Source organism: Cherax quadricarinatus, chromosome 41 (assembly GCF_038502225.1).
Source record: "Cherax quadricarinatus isolate ZL_2023a chromosome 41, ASM3850222v1, whole genome shotgun sequence".
In the NCBI taxonomy this organism is placed as follows: Eukaryota; Metazoa; Arthropoda; class Malacostraca; order Decapoda; family Parastacidae; genus Cherax; species Cherax quadricarinatus.
In genome coordinates this window covers 17,745,440-17,760,060 of record NC_091332.1, presented here as the reverse complement: position 1 = coordinate 17,760,060, position 14,621 = coordinate 17,745,440, and the positions used below count along the sequence as shown (strand labels likewise).

Below are 14,621 nucleotides of genomic sequence, written 5' to 3'. Positions count from 1 at the left end.
GGGAGAGATGGTCATTCGTAAACATCAAAAATAAAACAAAGTTTCTTAAACTTTCATCTTGATTCACTGTGTATCGTTTGTTACGCTCAGGTCGCCAGCATGAAGCTGTATCCGCAAGAAAATATTACGCACTCCAGTATGGTCACCCTTGCAATGGTGTGAAGAACCGCCTAGAAACAGTACTGGGGTTACAATGGGTCTTTACACACATAACCCTCACATAGAGAGAAAAGCTTACGACGACGTTTCGGTCCGACTTGGACCATTTGCAAAGTCACGTTTGAACCATTTACAAAGTCATATGGTCCAAGTCGGACCGATACGTCGTCGTAAACTTTTCTCTCTCCTATGTGCAGGTTATTTGTATATTGTTCCAGTCATGGTATTGTGCCTTTTTGTTCTTAATGGGCACGTCAGTTCCCCTGTTTTCTAATATTATGTTATTTTTCTCCTATAATCTACCTTGTCCATAATTATTATCACATTTGCTTTGTCTGCTTTCTGTAATTCATGGTATAACTTAACAAATCTATGAGGACAATTGTGAGGACACAATTCTCCTGAAAGATTTGTTAAGTTATACCATGAATTAAGAAAACATCCTAGACTTCACCTTATGAAAGCAAACAATGCAAATGGGATAGTAATTATTAATTAGATTTAGATTTTGCCACCGAAGTGGCTAGTTTATTTTGCACCCCATATCCATCCTGTGGACGGTAGCGCAAGAGTATATGGATACACAAAAGGCCTATGAACTAGGCCTCAAATGGGTTAACAGGTGTACATATGGGCTTTTATTTATCTACATATCTATAGTTCACTTATCTGTTACTTGCAAATTTAGGAAATTTGCTTAGTATATTTGGTATCTTATTTTCATTAATAAGATATCTTGACATGTCACATGTCACATGTCTGTCTTCTGTATTCCTCAATAAGTGGACAATTAAGCACATAGTGTTCAAGACAGAGACCATAGTCATGATCACATAATTGGCATTGAGTTTGATCATCATCTGTGTGTCTCCCAAACTGCCAGAAGTACTTGTAACCAAGCCTAAGCCTGGCCACTACAACATCAGTCAGTCTGTTCACATTGCACGTTGCTCATAAAGATACTTATCTACGTTCATGTTATCATAGTGGGTTATAGATCTACTCAGGCTTCTAACTGCATTCCTATAACAATCATTTTCATTATTTACTTTTCTCCTAATATTATTCCTAATGCAGATATACCAAAGTTATATTCTACATTCTCCTTCTGGGTAGTCTTCTTGGCTAACATATCAACTTTATCATGAAGGAGTAATCCAATGTGTGATGGGATCCATAGCAATTAGACATTAATCCCTTTGTCCCTGATTTTTGAGTATCTATACCTGGCTTCTCCAATGAGCATGTTGTTGGAGCCATTATATGAGTCAAGAGCCTTCAGTGATGACATAGAATCAGTAATGATGATACAGTCATTCTCAGTGTCATAGGTTAGCTTTAGCGCCATTAGGGTTGCAAACAATTCAGTTTACAGTGTAGACGCCCAGTTGTTAATTCTTATGCTTAACTCAACAAATTTATTGTCGTTCTTAACTAGGGAGGTGGCAACAAGAGCAGATGCAGCCCTGCCAGAAGACTCCTGTTTAGATCCATCAGTGTATATAACTTGTGATAACTTATTACTACCAGCTAGGTGAGAAATTTCTTCTTGAGCAGTTGCTTTAACAAGTGATTTAAGGAAGGGATTACTAGCAATGAGCTTCTTGGGACGGACTTGCAGGTATGTGATATTAAATGAACACATCTTCCATGGAGGGGTGAAATGCTCTTGTTGCTTATAGTGATACAGTTCATGCAGGTTATGAAACTTAATGCAATTGCACGTTTTCACAATCCATTTAGATCTGCGTGTATTTACCACTAGACACTTGGTAAGATTCATTGTGACAGAGTCTGGTTCATTTCTTAACATTCTAATACCGAGTACAGTGTTAATCTCAACAATCCTATCACTGATACTAGAAATACCAAGCAACTTCCTCATATTAAGAACCTTTGTAGATTTGGGACAACCAAGAATAATTCTGAGAGCTTCATTTTGCATTAACTCCAAGGGTCGGAGAGAACTTTCTCTAGCTAATATCAACATGGGAGCAGCATAATCAATTAAGGACCTAACATGGAGTATGTACATCATTCTCACGATTCTCACATTAGCACCATAGTTGGGCATGTAGCCAGCAACAGCTTACGGATTACGTAGATTATATGGGAAAAATAAACATGATATTAGGAGACAGGGAAACTCACGGGCCTCTTAATGGGTTTTTGGCTCAGACCTCACTGTGCAGAGTTACTTACATCTTTAGTATAGTCGTTTCACATGTTACAATCTTACACAGTCTCAGAAAACAAAAAAAAAAGCTAATAACTACCACTACACACATTTGTAATTCCTGGTCACTGACGGGCAACGGGGGGGAGGGGGTTGAAAACGAAACCCCTTCCAGGTATATCCTAAGTATCATCAAATAGCATCTTAATCGTCTAGCCGGTGCAAAGTGAGATCCAAGACCTTTTCTCGTGCTATTCCATTTTGGATGTACTTTTCTAATCGCATTCAGAAAAAAATCGCACTGCGTACAGGAGTTTTATATAAGAGCTGACTACTTGTAAACAAGCCTCAGTGTAGCAGCTGGTTGGTTGGTAATATTTGTCAGGAAACAGGACAAGTGTTTCCTGACTCGGGTCTTATTTATACGATGACCCGCAGCTGTAGCTAGTGCTTATCTAACCGAGGTCTTTCGCTGGTTTACCGGTCTACCCATTTAAAAATTATGGTTATGATCATTACCTTTATAGTGTAGTAGTGACAACGACGTCTTGTGATCTGTCAGCTTGTCACTGTTCCCATAGACATGTTTCATGGGACACATCTCATTATGATGGACAGACTAGGGGAAGCCAATGGGGCTCAGGGATGTTGGAAAACCAATGGGGTTCAGGGATGTTGGAAAGCCACTGGGGTTCAGGTGTGTTGGGAAGTCCAGGGTTTAAAAACGAATAGGTTCTAACAATAGTGAAAGGTTCGATGATATATTGTGAATTTATTATATAAAAGTTATCGACCACAAAAATATATTGCAATGTCTCAAAGTTGAGACTCTCTTAACCGACACGTTATAAGGTCGACAGGTCGAATTTTAGGTCGTGAGTTTAGGTCATGGGTTTAGATCATGGGTTTAGGTTATGAGTTTAGGTCATGAGTTTAGGTCATGAGTTTAGGTCACAAGTTTAGGTCATAAGTTTAGATCACGAGTTCAGGTCACGAGTTTAGGTCATGAGTTTGGGTCATAAGTTCAGGTCATAAGTTCAGGCCATGAGTTTAGGTCACGAGTTTAGGTCACGAGTTTAGGTCATGAGTTTAGGTCATGAGTTTAGGTCGCGAATTTAGGTCACGAATTTAGGTCATTAGTTTAGGTCACGAGTTTAGGTCACGAGTTTACGTCATGAGTTTTGGTCATGAGTTTAGGTCATGAATTTAGGCTTCAGCCATGTCATTCAGTTTTAGGTACTGAAGACGTTCAAAATTTTAAGGCCATACTTTAAATCGACAAATCAGTTTATAGAGCAATAGGTCTGGTTAGGCTTTTGAAGTCACATTTTAAGGTTCTGAAGTCAGCCGTTAAGGTTTAAATGTCAGATTTTAGTTCCGGATGTCAGGTTTCAGTTCTAGATGTCCGATTTTAGCCCTAGATGTTAGGTTTTAGTCCTAGTTGTTAGGTTTAGTCCTAGTTGTTAGGTTTTAGTTCTAGATGTCTGATTTTAGTCCTATTGGTCAGACTTTAGTTCTAGATGTCAGGTTTCAGTTCTAGATGTCAGATTTTAGTTCTAGATGTCAGGTTTTAGTTGTAGATGTCAGATTTTAGTTCTAGATGTTAGGTTTTAGTTCTAGATGACAGGTTTAAGTTCTAGATGTCAGGTTTTTGTTCTAGATGTCAAGTTTTAGTTCTAGATGTCAGGTTTTCGTTCTAGATGTCTGATTTTAGGTGCAGTCGTTAGGTTTTACGTTCAGAAGTCATGTTTTAGGAGGTCCGCTTTTTTAAATCGAAAGGTTTGGTTATAGGTCTATATGTCTGGGTCAGAAGAAGAGGCCAGAGTTAAATTTAAGAGGTCAAATTTCAGGTCCAGAGGTCAAGTTTCAAATCCAGAGATCAAGTTTCAGGTCCAGAGGTCAGGTTTCAGGTCCAAAGGTCAAATTTCAGTCCAGAGGTCAGGTTTCAGGTCCAGAGGTCAGGTTTCAGGTCCGGAGGTCAGGTTTCAGGTCCAGAGGTCAGGTTTCTGGTCCAGAGAACAGATTTCAGGTCCAGAAGTCAGGTTTCAGGGCCAGAGGTCAAGTTTCAGTCCAGAGGTCAGGTTTCAGGCCCAAAGATCAAATTTCAGTCCAGAGGTCAGGTTTCAGGCTCAGATGTCAGGTTTCGAGTCCAAAGGTCAAGTTTCAGTTCCAGAAATCAGGTTTCAGGTTCAGAGGTCAGGTTTCAGGTCCAGAAATCAGGTTTCAGGTTCAGAGGCCACGTTTCATTTTTAGTTCAAGAAGTCAGGTTAAATTTTTAGAGGTCATGTTTTACGTCGAGAGGTCAGATTTCAGATTTAGAAATGTGGTTTTAAGGAGATCAGGTTTTTAAACCGAGAGGTCGTCTTTTAGGTAGACGGGTCAGATTATTATGTCGAACGATTAGGTTTTAGTTCTTGAAGTGAGGTCGCTTTTGAGGATGCAGGTCACGTTTCAGCTTGTCGTTTTAGAGGTCATGTTTAAGGTCGACAGGTCGAATTTTATGTCTAAAGGTCGTGGTTTAATACGTTATGATTTTAAGACGTAATGGTTTTAAAGCGTCACGGTTTTAAGATGTCATGGTTTTAAGACGTCATGGTTTTAAGACGTTATGATTTTAAGATGTCATGATTTTAAGACGCCATGGTTTTAAGAAGTCATGGTTTCAAGACGCCATGGCGTAAGACGTCATGGTTTTAAGACATCATGGTTTTAAGACGTTATGGTTTTAGGGTCCTGATGTCAGAGTTTAAGAACAAGTCAAATCACAGTGACTAGAACAATAACAATACATAGGTAACCAACATATGTCCTCCTCTCGTATATATACTGACTCCTTTACCTTCGTGTGTTAGTGTGACTAGTTCATGGTCAAAGTTGGACCGAAACATCGTCAAACGTTTCTTTCTCCTACGTGCGAGTTATTTGTGTATTTAAGGCTTAGGGCCATATTTTAGTTTTTGACGTGAAAGGTTACTTAATATCGTCAAAAGTTAGTTTATACCGCCAAAAGTTAGTTTATGACGTCGAAAGTTACCTTAATTACTTCGAAAATTTTGTTTACAACGTCTAAAAGCTTCTTTGTAACGTCGAATATTTATGAAGTCTAAAAGTTTTCTATAACGTCTAAAAGTTAGTTTATAACATCGAAAAATTTTATAATGTCGAATAGTTCATAAGGTCTAAAAGTTAGTTTATAACGTGGAATAGTTATTATATCGAAAAGTTAGTTTGTTACGTCGAAAAGTTAATTTATTACGTCGAAAAGTTAGTTTATAACCTCACAAAGTTAGCTTATAACGTCGAAAAGTTAGAGTATAACATGGAATAGTCTATTACTTCGCAAAATTAGTTTATAACGTCAAAAAGTTAGTTTATAACTTCGAAAAGTTAGTTTATAACGTCGAAATGTTAGTTTATAACGTCGAAAAGTTAGTTTATAACGTCGAAAAGTTAGTTTATAACGTCGAAATGTTAGTTTATAACTTCGAAAAGTTAGTTTATAACGTCGAAATGTTAGTTTATAACGTCGAAAAGTTAGTTTATAACGTCGAAAAGTTAGTTTATAACGTCGAAATGTTAGTTTATAACGTAGAATAGTTTATTACGTCGAAAAGTTAGTTTTAACATCGAAAAGTTTATAGCTTCGAAAAAGTAGTTTAGTAAGTTGAAAATTAGACTATTACGTCCAAAAGTCAGTTGATATAATCTAAAAGTTTTTATAACGAAAAGCTACTTTATAAAATCGTAAAGTTAGTTTGTAAAGTATAAACGTTAGTTTGTCAACATTTTTTTTATAAAGTCGATAAGGTTGTATATAAATCCAAAAAAACATTTAACTTCGGAAGGTAGTTAGGTAGGTTAGTTAGGTAGTTAGTTTATAGCATCAAAAGGTTAATTTAGGTAGTTCAAAGCGTTTAAATGTTACTTTATAAAAAAATATTATATAAATTCTAGGGTAAATTTATAATCCTGAAATATGTGTACAGAACATCAAAATATTAGTTTTTATAAAGTGAAAATGAATCTATAACGTCGAAATGTGAGTCTATAACGCCGAAATGTGAGTCTATAACGTCGAAATGTGAGTCTATAACGTCGAAATGCGAGTCTATAACGTCGAAATGTGAGTCTATAACGTCGAATTGTGAGTCTATAGCGCCGAAATGTGAGTCTATAACGTCGAAATGTGAGTCTATAACGTCGAAATGTGAGTCTATAACGTCGAAATGTGAGTCTATAACGTCGAAATGCGAGTCTATAACGTCGAAATGTGAGTCTATAACGTCGAATTGTGAGTCTATAGCGTCGAAATGTGAGTCTATAACGTCGAAATGTGAGTCTATAACGACGAATTGTGAGTCTATAACGTCGAAATGTGAGTCTTTAATGTCGAATTGTGATTTAATAACGTAGAAATGTGATTTAATAATGTCTAAACATGATGTAATAACATCAGAATATTTAATAAAGTCAAAATATGATTTATTAACGTCAAAATAGTATTTAATAACGTCAAAATTAGCGTTAATTGCTGCAAGATGTGAGTTGTCATCGTTAGAATATGAGTCAGTAGCGTTAAAATATGAGTCAGTTGCGTCAAAATACGAATCAATTGCGTCAAAATATGATTCATAGTTCAAAATACGAGTCAATAACATCAGACTATGACTATAAGGGGGAAAAGTTTTTTTTTTGGCGTGCAGTTCAGTTTTTCCCCTAATGTTATTAATAACCTGACATGACATTATTAAAATTGACAGGTGTCTATTATAGATAACAGATGTCTGCTACAATTGACAGGTGTAAGTCAGTCAAGGTAAACAGGGCAGTGTCAAGGTTGCCAGGTATGTGTTTTTCTCGACAGGTCATGAAATATTCGACAGACAGGTGTATGAGGTTTGTATCACAGGCATATTTTACAAGCACAGTCGATAGGTTCCTCAGGGACAGTCGACAGGTCCTACAAGCATAGTTAACAGGTTATATTAAGCACAGTCGACAAGTCCGGCAGTTACGGTCAAGTGGGCAGTAGAGTACGTTCGTAGCTTGGTATTTGTGAGTGTCGACTTCAGGAGTAAAATCATGCAGAGTCCAGACTGGTCGATGTCAATTGAAAAAAAAGGGTCTTTGTAGTAATTCTTTACTTAGGTCGGTCGATCACACTATACAAGACTAGATGGTCCTTCACAGCACCTTGTGATTGCACTGTCACAGCACTGTGAGCGAGGGGTAGCTCGTTTCGCAGCACTGTGAGCAGCATATATATAAAAGCAGCACTCTGTGACCAAGATAGTTCATCACAACACACTGTGACAAAGATAACTCGTCACAGCACTTGGCTGTACTGCAGCAACACTGTAACCTCTGAAGACTGTGTAAACACACGCTGCTGTGTCACTCTCTTATGAACAACATGAAACAAACACATATAATCTAATTATTCACTCTACATGTCACAACTTAACAAGTGCAAAACAAATGTATATACATCACTAGGTTTAACAACAGATGTCCTAAACTGGGATATTAAGATGCTGAAGGCTGGCTCTTCAGCGCTGACACCAGCGTTTTTAAATTCATTAAATAACAGATAGTAAACAGTGTGTTAATAGGAATAAAAACCTTTAAACAGACAGGTAATTAATAGATGCCCTAATGGAATAAATTCTAATGTTAGGTTTGCATTAAAAGAATGTGATTCATAAGGGCTAAAAATAACGGCAAATTACGAATTAACAACAGTAGTTTGGTGTGTGTATGTGCTCTCACCTATTTGTAGTTGCAGGGGTCGATTCACAGCTCTTGGCCATGGGCTAAAAATGACGGTAAGTTACGAATTAACAACAGTAGTTTGGTGTGTGTGTGTGTGTGTGTGTGTGTGTGTGTGTGTGTGTGTGTAGATCTAGAAATAGCTGTTGATGACTGGTGTGGGTCCCTGGGGACTGAAACCGGCGTTCTCGTAGGTGACGGTAGCAACATAGCCCCTTACGTGGTCTGCCGTGTAGGTGACCACTTGCCGGCGACCGTCCGGCAGCAGCACGTAGTAGCGGCCGCTGACAGCGCCTCCGTTGCCCTGCTCTTCGTGGCCGAAGTCTGTCCCGTGATACTGGTCCCGCACCCCGTACAAGAATTCATACGGGATCTGTATTATTTTACGATTCGGGAGAGACAAACAGTTTGTGTCAGGTGGCTAATATAGCAAGTAAGAATCATTTTCGTAATGGTATACAAATCAAATCAAATTACAGAGAGAGTGGGACTCGAACCCATGGCAAACGAGTCCTGAAACTCTCAGGTCAGTGCGTTAATCACTGGTACATGCCGGGCTAACAATATTTATCTAACTAGATATATTTCTATACACCACAGGAATGTCGGCATGGGCCTCACTGTGACCAGTAAATGAGTAAGACGCATGTGCAACAGTTAGTTGTCTTTATTTCTAGAATGTTTCTCCTACACAGTAGGCTTCTTTGGTCAAGACTGTGGAGGTGAAGAAACTTCTTATAGTTGAGGGACTGACCACCTGAATACTACTTCTTCAACTTTAATGGACTAGTCACATCATTATCTTTCCACTGTTTATGCTGTCTCCATATTTAGTCTTCTTAAGGTGTTGCACATTTAACAAGACAATATATCTGCCTCTTAAACATAGGCATGCAAATTACTCCTGCTCATTATACTATAGTAAATATGATAATGGAGTACATTACCGACAAGTTGATAAGTAAGACACATGCAGCAGTTAGGAAGACGATGTAATCAGTCTATCATCATCGAAAACGTAGTTTTGAGGTAGTTAGGCTGAGGGACTGACCACCTCAAAACTGCGTCATCGAGGGTGATGGACTGATTACATCGTCTTTACATCTTCATTGCTTCTGCTGTCTCCTCTGTATTCGACTGAAGAAGCCTACTGTGTAGGTGAAACGTTGTAGAATAAAGATACCTAATTGTTGCACATGTTTCACTCGTCATTATTATTGTATTCTTTGGTTACAAAACATTGTAAACATTGTAAATGCAAGTAGTCCAAAATAAAAAGTTACGATATATATTTTGATATTCTTACAAGAGAACATATAAGCTACGACAAACAACACAAACCAGTAATAATGAACGTGGCAGAACAGCTCAAAGTAAAAATAAAAATATGTACAAAATTGCTAACATATTATGTCCAGACCAACGTGCCTCATCTTAATCTTTAGGTTTAGGAATCAAAGTAAATACTGTGGCAGGGAAAGTGAACACCAGGATTGTATTGTGGATTGTGTGAGTCCAGGGATCACACGTCGTGAAAAATGATGTAGTGATACCGACAAGATATGCAAAAAGACACTTATGTATTGGACTGGGGTTAATTTATAGTAGCTTCTGATGGTATTCTACTCACTGGAGGGTACTCATACCCCAGCCCTGGGTGTGCCTCTGTCAGCTGGCCCATCATCACTGTCATCACCGTTGCCATCACTGTCAGCGTCACTGCAGACAGCACCTGGGGATGGGTCGAGGGGAAAGTGTGTGTCGCGGTGCAAATTGTGAAAGTGTGAAAGAAATGGGAGAGGAAGAGGAGATGACAGATGGAGAAGAATGTATTTGAAATTGTAAATGGGAGAAGGTAACAGAGAATAAGAGGGGGAGGAGGGAGAAAAGGAGATGGGGAGTAAGTGAGAGAGGAGGATTAGAAAGATGAGGCAGAGAAGACGGAGGAGGAGGAAGAAGAAGAGAAGAAATTAGGAAAGGAGAACAGGTATTAATTTTTTTAATACATCACAAAACGCTAAACATAATGAGGATCTTTCATTCGACGCAAGGAGTGGAGGAGGCTCGATCCTCCGTCTCAGCAGACTGTCTACCGGCCGTTCCTCAAAACAGCAAAAAATAACAATACTTACAGTCAGGTGTCCAGTCTAGTCAATCAGGGTAAAAAAGAAGCTCGATCTAATAACATCAACAGTCACTTGTAGGGTATCATGCACGATTGCCAGACTCTCGCCTGCAACGGTTATCATCAAAGTGCGTCAACAGGCAAACGGAAACCTCAACGGTTTTTTTTTTGTTGGCCATGATTTTGAAACACGGTCGCTCTTAGGAAGCCTTAGCTGTTCCTCAGTAATACCATTAGATGAAGCAATTCTTCGCGGGCTAAGTACCTACGATGGTTCCAGTACCGTCATTTTGATGCTAGTCCTTACGTTCTGTGTACCGTCATTCTGAAGCTAGTTCTTAGGTTCTAGGTATCTAGGATTGTTCCAGTACCGTCATTCTGAAGCTAGTGCTTACGTTATAGGTACCATCATTCTGAAGCTAGTTCTTACGTTCTAGGTACCTAGGATGGTTCCAGTACCGTCATTCTGAAGCTAGTTCTTACGTTCTAGGTACCTAGGATGGTTCCAGTACCGTCATTCTGAAGGTAGTTCTTACGTTCTAGGTACCTAGGATGGTTCCAGTACCGTCATTCTGAAACTAATCCTTACATTATAGGTACCATCATTCTGAAGCTAGTTCTTACGTTTTAGGTACCTAGGATGGTTCCAGTACCGTCATTTTGAAGCTAGTTCTTACGTTCTAGGTACCGTCATTCTGAAGCTAGCTCTTACGTTCTAGGTACCGTCATTCTGAAGCTAGTTCTTACTTTCTAGGTACCTCGGATGGTTCCAGTACCGCCATTCTGAAGCTAGTCCTTACGTTCTAGGTACCGTCATTCTTAATCTAGGCCTTCCGTTCTTGGTACCGTCATTCTGAACCTAGTTCTTGTGTTCTAGGTACCGTCATTCTGAACCTAGTTCTTGTGTTCTAGACACCGTCATTCTGAACCTAGTTCTTACGTTCTACGTACCTAACATGTTTCCGGTACTGTTATTCTGAGGCCAGTCCTTACGTTCTAGGTACCGTCATTCTGAAACTCGTTCTTACTCTCTAGGTACGAAAATGATACCAGTACTGTCAGTCTGAAGGTAGTTCCAGTACCGTTATCTCAGTACCCAAGGTTAAACTGAACGTCGTCAATGGTAATGAACTAGTGATGGTCAGATCCTGATCAGCCAGGCTGTAGTATGTACGCTGGATTACGTGCGGCCAGCAGTAACAGCCTGATTGATTAGGCCCTGATCCACCATGAGGCCTGGTTATAGAGAGGGCCTAGGAAGCGTTGACACCTCCCTGAAATACCCGCCAGGTAGGTATATGGGTAGTGGCGTTGAATCAGTGTTGTCAGTGGCGTTGAACTAATGTTTGTTGTCAGTGACGTTGAACCAGTGTTGTCAGTGGCGTTGAACCAGTGTTGCCAGTGGCGTTGAACCAGTGTTGTCAGTGGCGTTGAACCAGTGTTGTCAGTGGCACTGAACCAGTGTTGTCAGTGGCGTTGAACCAGTGTTGTCAGTAATGTTGAACCAATGTTGTCAGTGGCAATGAACCAGTGTTGTCAGTGGCGTTGAACCAGTGTTGTGAGTGGCGTTGAACCAGTGTTGTCAGAGGAGTTGAACCAGTGTTGTCAGTGGCGTTGAACCAATGTTTGTTGCCAGTGGCGTTGAACCAGTGTTGTCAGTGGCGTTGAACCAGTGTTGTCAGTGGCGTTGAACCAATGTTTGTTGTCAGTGGCGTTGAACCAGTGTTGTCAGTAGCGTTGAACCAGTGTTGTCAGTGGAGATAAACCAATGTTGTCAGTGGCGTTGAACCAGTGTTGTCAGTGGCGTTGAACCAATGTTTGTTACCAGTGGCGTTGAACCAGTGTTGTCAGTGGCGTTGAACCAATGTTTGTTGTCAGAGGCGTTGAACCAGTGTTGTCAGTCACGTTGAAACAGTGTTGTCAGTGGAGTTGAACCAGTGTTGTCAGTGGCATTGAACCAGTGTTGTCAGTGGAGATGAACCAGTGTTGTCAGTGGCGTTGAACCAGTGTTGTCACTGGCGTTGAGATAGTGTTGTCAGTGGCATTGAACCAGTGTTATCAGTGGCGTTGAACCAGTGTTGTCAGTGGCGCTGAACCAGTGTTGTCAGTGGAGTTGAACCAGTGTTGTCAGTGGTATTGAACCAGTGTTGTCAGTGGGGTTGAATCGGTGTTGTCAGTGGCAATGAACCAGTGTTGTCAGTGGCGTTGAACCAGTGTTGTGAGTGGCGTTGAACCAGTGTTGTCAGTGGAGTTGAACCAGTGTTGTCAGTGGCGTTGAACCAATGTTTGTTGCCAGTGGCGTTGAACCAGTGTTGTCAGTGGCGTTGAACCAATGTTTGTTGTCAGTGGCGTTGAACCAGTGTTGTCAGTGGAGATGAACCAATGTTGTCAGTGGCGTTGAACCAGTGTTGTCAGTGGCGTTGAACCAATGTTTGTTACCAGTGGAGTTGAACCAGTGTTGTCAGTGGCGTTGAACCAATGTTTGTTGTCAGAGGCGTTGAACCAGTGTTGTCAGTCGCGTTGAAACAGTGTTGTCAGTGGAGTTGAACCAGTGTTGTCAGTGGCATTGAACCAGTGTTGTCAGTGGAGATGAACCAGTGTTGTCAGTGGCATTGAACCAGTGTTGTCAGTGGAGATGAACCAGTGTTGTCAGTGGCGTTGAACCAGTGTTGTCACTGGCGTTGAGATAGTGTTGTCAGTGGCATTGAACCAGTGTTATCAGTGGCGTTGAACCAGTGTTGTCAGTGGCGCTGAACCAGTGTTGTCAGTGGAGTTGAACCAGTGTTGTCAGTGGTATTGAACCAGTGTTGTCAGTGGCGTTGAATCAGTGTTGTCAGTGGCGATGAATCAGTGTTCAACGCCACTGTTCAACATTCTCTGTTCCTTCAAAAAGTTAATACATCTTAGAACATCAGTGTTATTGATCAGTATCAGTGACATCAGTATCAGTGACATCAGTGTCAGTGACATCAGTGTCAGTGACATCAGTGTCAATGACATCAGTTTCAATGATGTCTTCAGAAAATCTATCGGAAATATCTTCCCAATGTCCTTAGAATTAATTACATAATCACATTGAGAGAAAATACAGCGATTGTAGAACAAGGTTTGATTGTGGCAACATTTCGCTCAGTGTTGAGCTTTCCCCCTGAAAAAACTTTGCTCAGAAATATTGTCTGAGTATAAGCTTGTTCTGGAGCCAGTCTGTCTTCACTCTTGTTGGTAGTACGATATTTGGATTCAAAACTTCACATCATATATGTTACAGTCATATTCATCACGTATGAGATACAGTCATTGTCATGAAAACATGTATTACGATCATCAACATGACGAACATGTACATTCCAGTCATATTAATCAGTTTATAACCACTTGATGTCGTCTTAAAAATGAACGACAGTCACTGTCATTTTCATAATATTTGCAGCACAGTTCTTCCTAAATTGTACTGTAGCTTCTGTAATCCAAAGTGGAAATTTTTAGAGTTCATTTCTTAATCCATCTGTGTAATGCAGTACAAGATTATCCTTAGATAACTTTGGAGTCAGTGCCAGTGTTACACGTTTGGTCTTAACTTCAGTCATGGACCTGTCGTTGGTTTTCGTCTTGGAGTCTGTCTTAATCTTGACGGCGATGTCAAACTTTCGCAGGAGCTTCCAAAGCTTGTGTAGCTGCCTTATTTTTCAAGTTCAAGTTGCTTTTACAGCTTCAGAAGCTACGCTCTCTGTGGTCTGGTCAGTGTCCACGATGTCTCTGATGCGGTCAGTGTCCACACTGTCTCTACTCTGGTTACATAAAACACAAACGTTTCATTTCTGCTGGTTTTGTCAACATTTTAGTGTCTCTAGTCTCCTTATTTTAAGGCAAAAACACTAATAAACACATTTCAGCACTCATTTTAAATCCTCTTTGGCTCCATGTGGGTTCGTCAGTCTCAAGTCTTCGTCCTTCTTTAGCACCTTATTTCTACCCATGCCTTGTCTCCCTATGTCTTACCTTGCTGGAGACCATGACTGTTGACACACGTGAAGGCTGAGAGCTAGGATTAAATTAAGAAGACAGTAATGAGTTTGGCGCCTAGTTAGGGGAGAGGACGATGACTGCTGGACACTACACACTGAAGGTAACATCTCCAGCGTCTTCTTTATATTGGTTAACTTTCACCGCCCTCCAGGAAGCCACGAACCGTCTGGGGCCCTACGGGTGTGTTGGAGTAGTGATTGAGGAATGATGGGGATAGTGTTAAAGTGTTGGAGGAGAATTTAGAGGAAGTGTTGAAGATGTGGTTAGCGTTGGAAACGTGTTAGTGGAAGCGTTGGAGGTTTGTGTAGTAGGGAAGAAGCGTTGGTGGTAAAGTTGAAGACATGTTAATGGTAGTGTAGTAGGAGT

General features: G+C 40.2%; 1 protein-coding gene across 1 annotated transcript; it reads right to left on the bottom strand.

The window, feature by feature from the left end:
* Positions 1-461: 461 nt before the first annotated feature.
* LOC128695747 (cuticle protein 8-like) lies at positions 462-14,341 on the bottom strand. The gene is made up of 3 exons (XM_053786565.2): positions 14,229-14,341; positions 9,735-9,836; positions 462-8,477 (listed from the first exon to the last, which is right to left on the bottom strand). Exons 1-3 carry the CDS (start codon positions 14,241-14,243, stop codon positions 8,238-8,240), a joined length of 357 nt encoding a protein of 118 aa, XP_053642540.2. The 5' UTR covers positions 14,244-14,341; the 3' UTR covers positions 462-8,237.
* Between the last annotated feature and the right edge of the window lie 280 nt (positions 14,342-14,621).

What these genes read in the sequence shown, in the direction of transcription:
- LOC128695747 (XM_053786565.2), bottom strand. An exon ending in TGGGGTATGAGTACCCTCCA is followed by an intron (nt 8,478 to 9,734) that starts GTGAGTAGAATA and finishes AAAATAATACAG; the next exon opens with ATCCCGTATGAATTCTTGTA.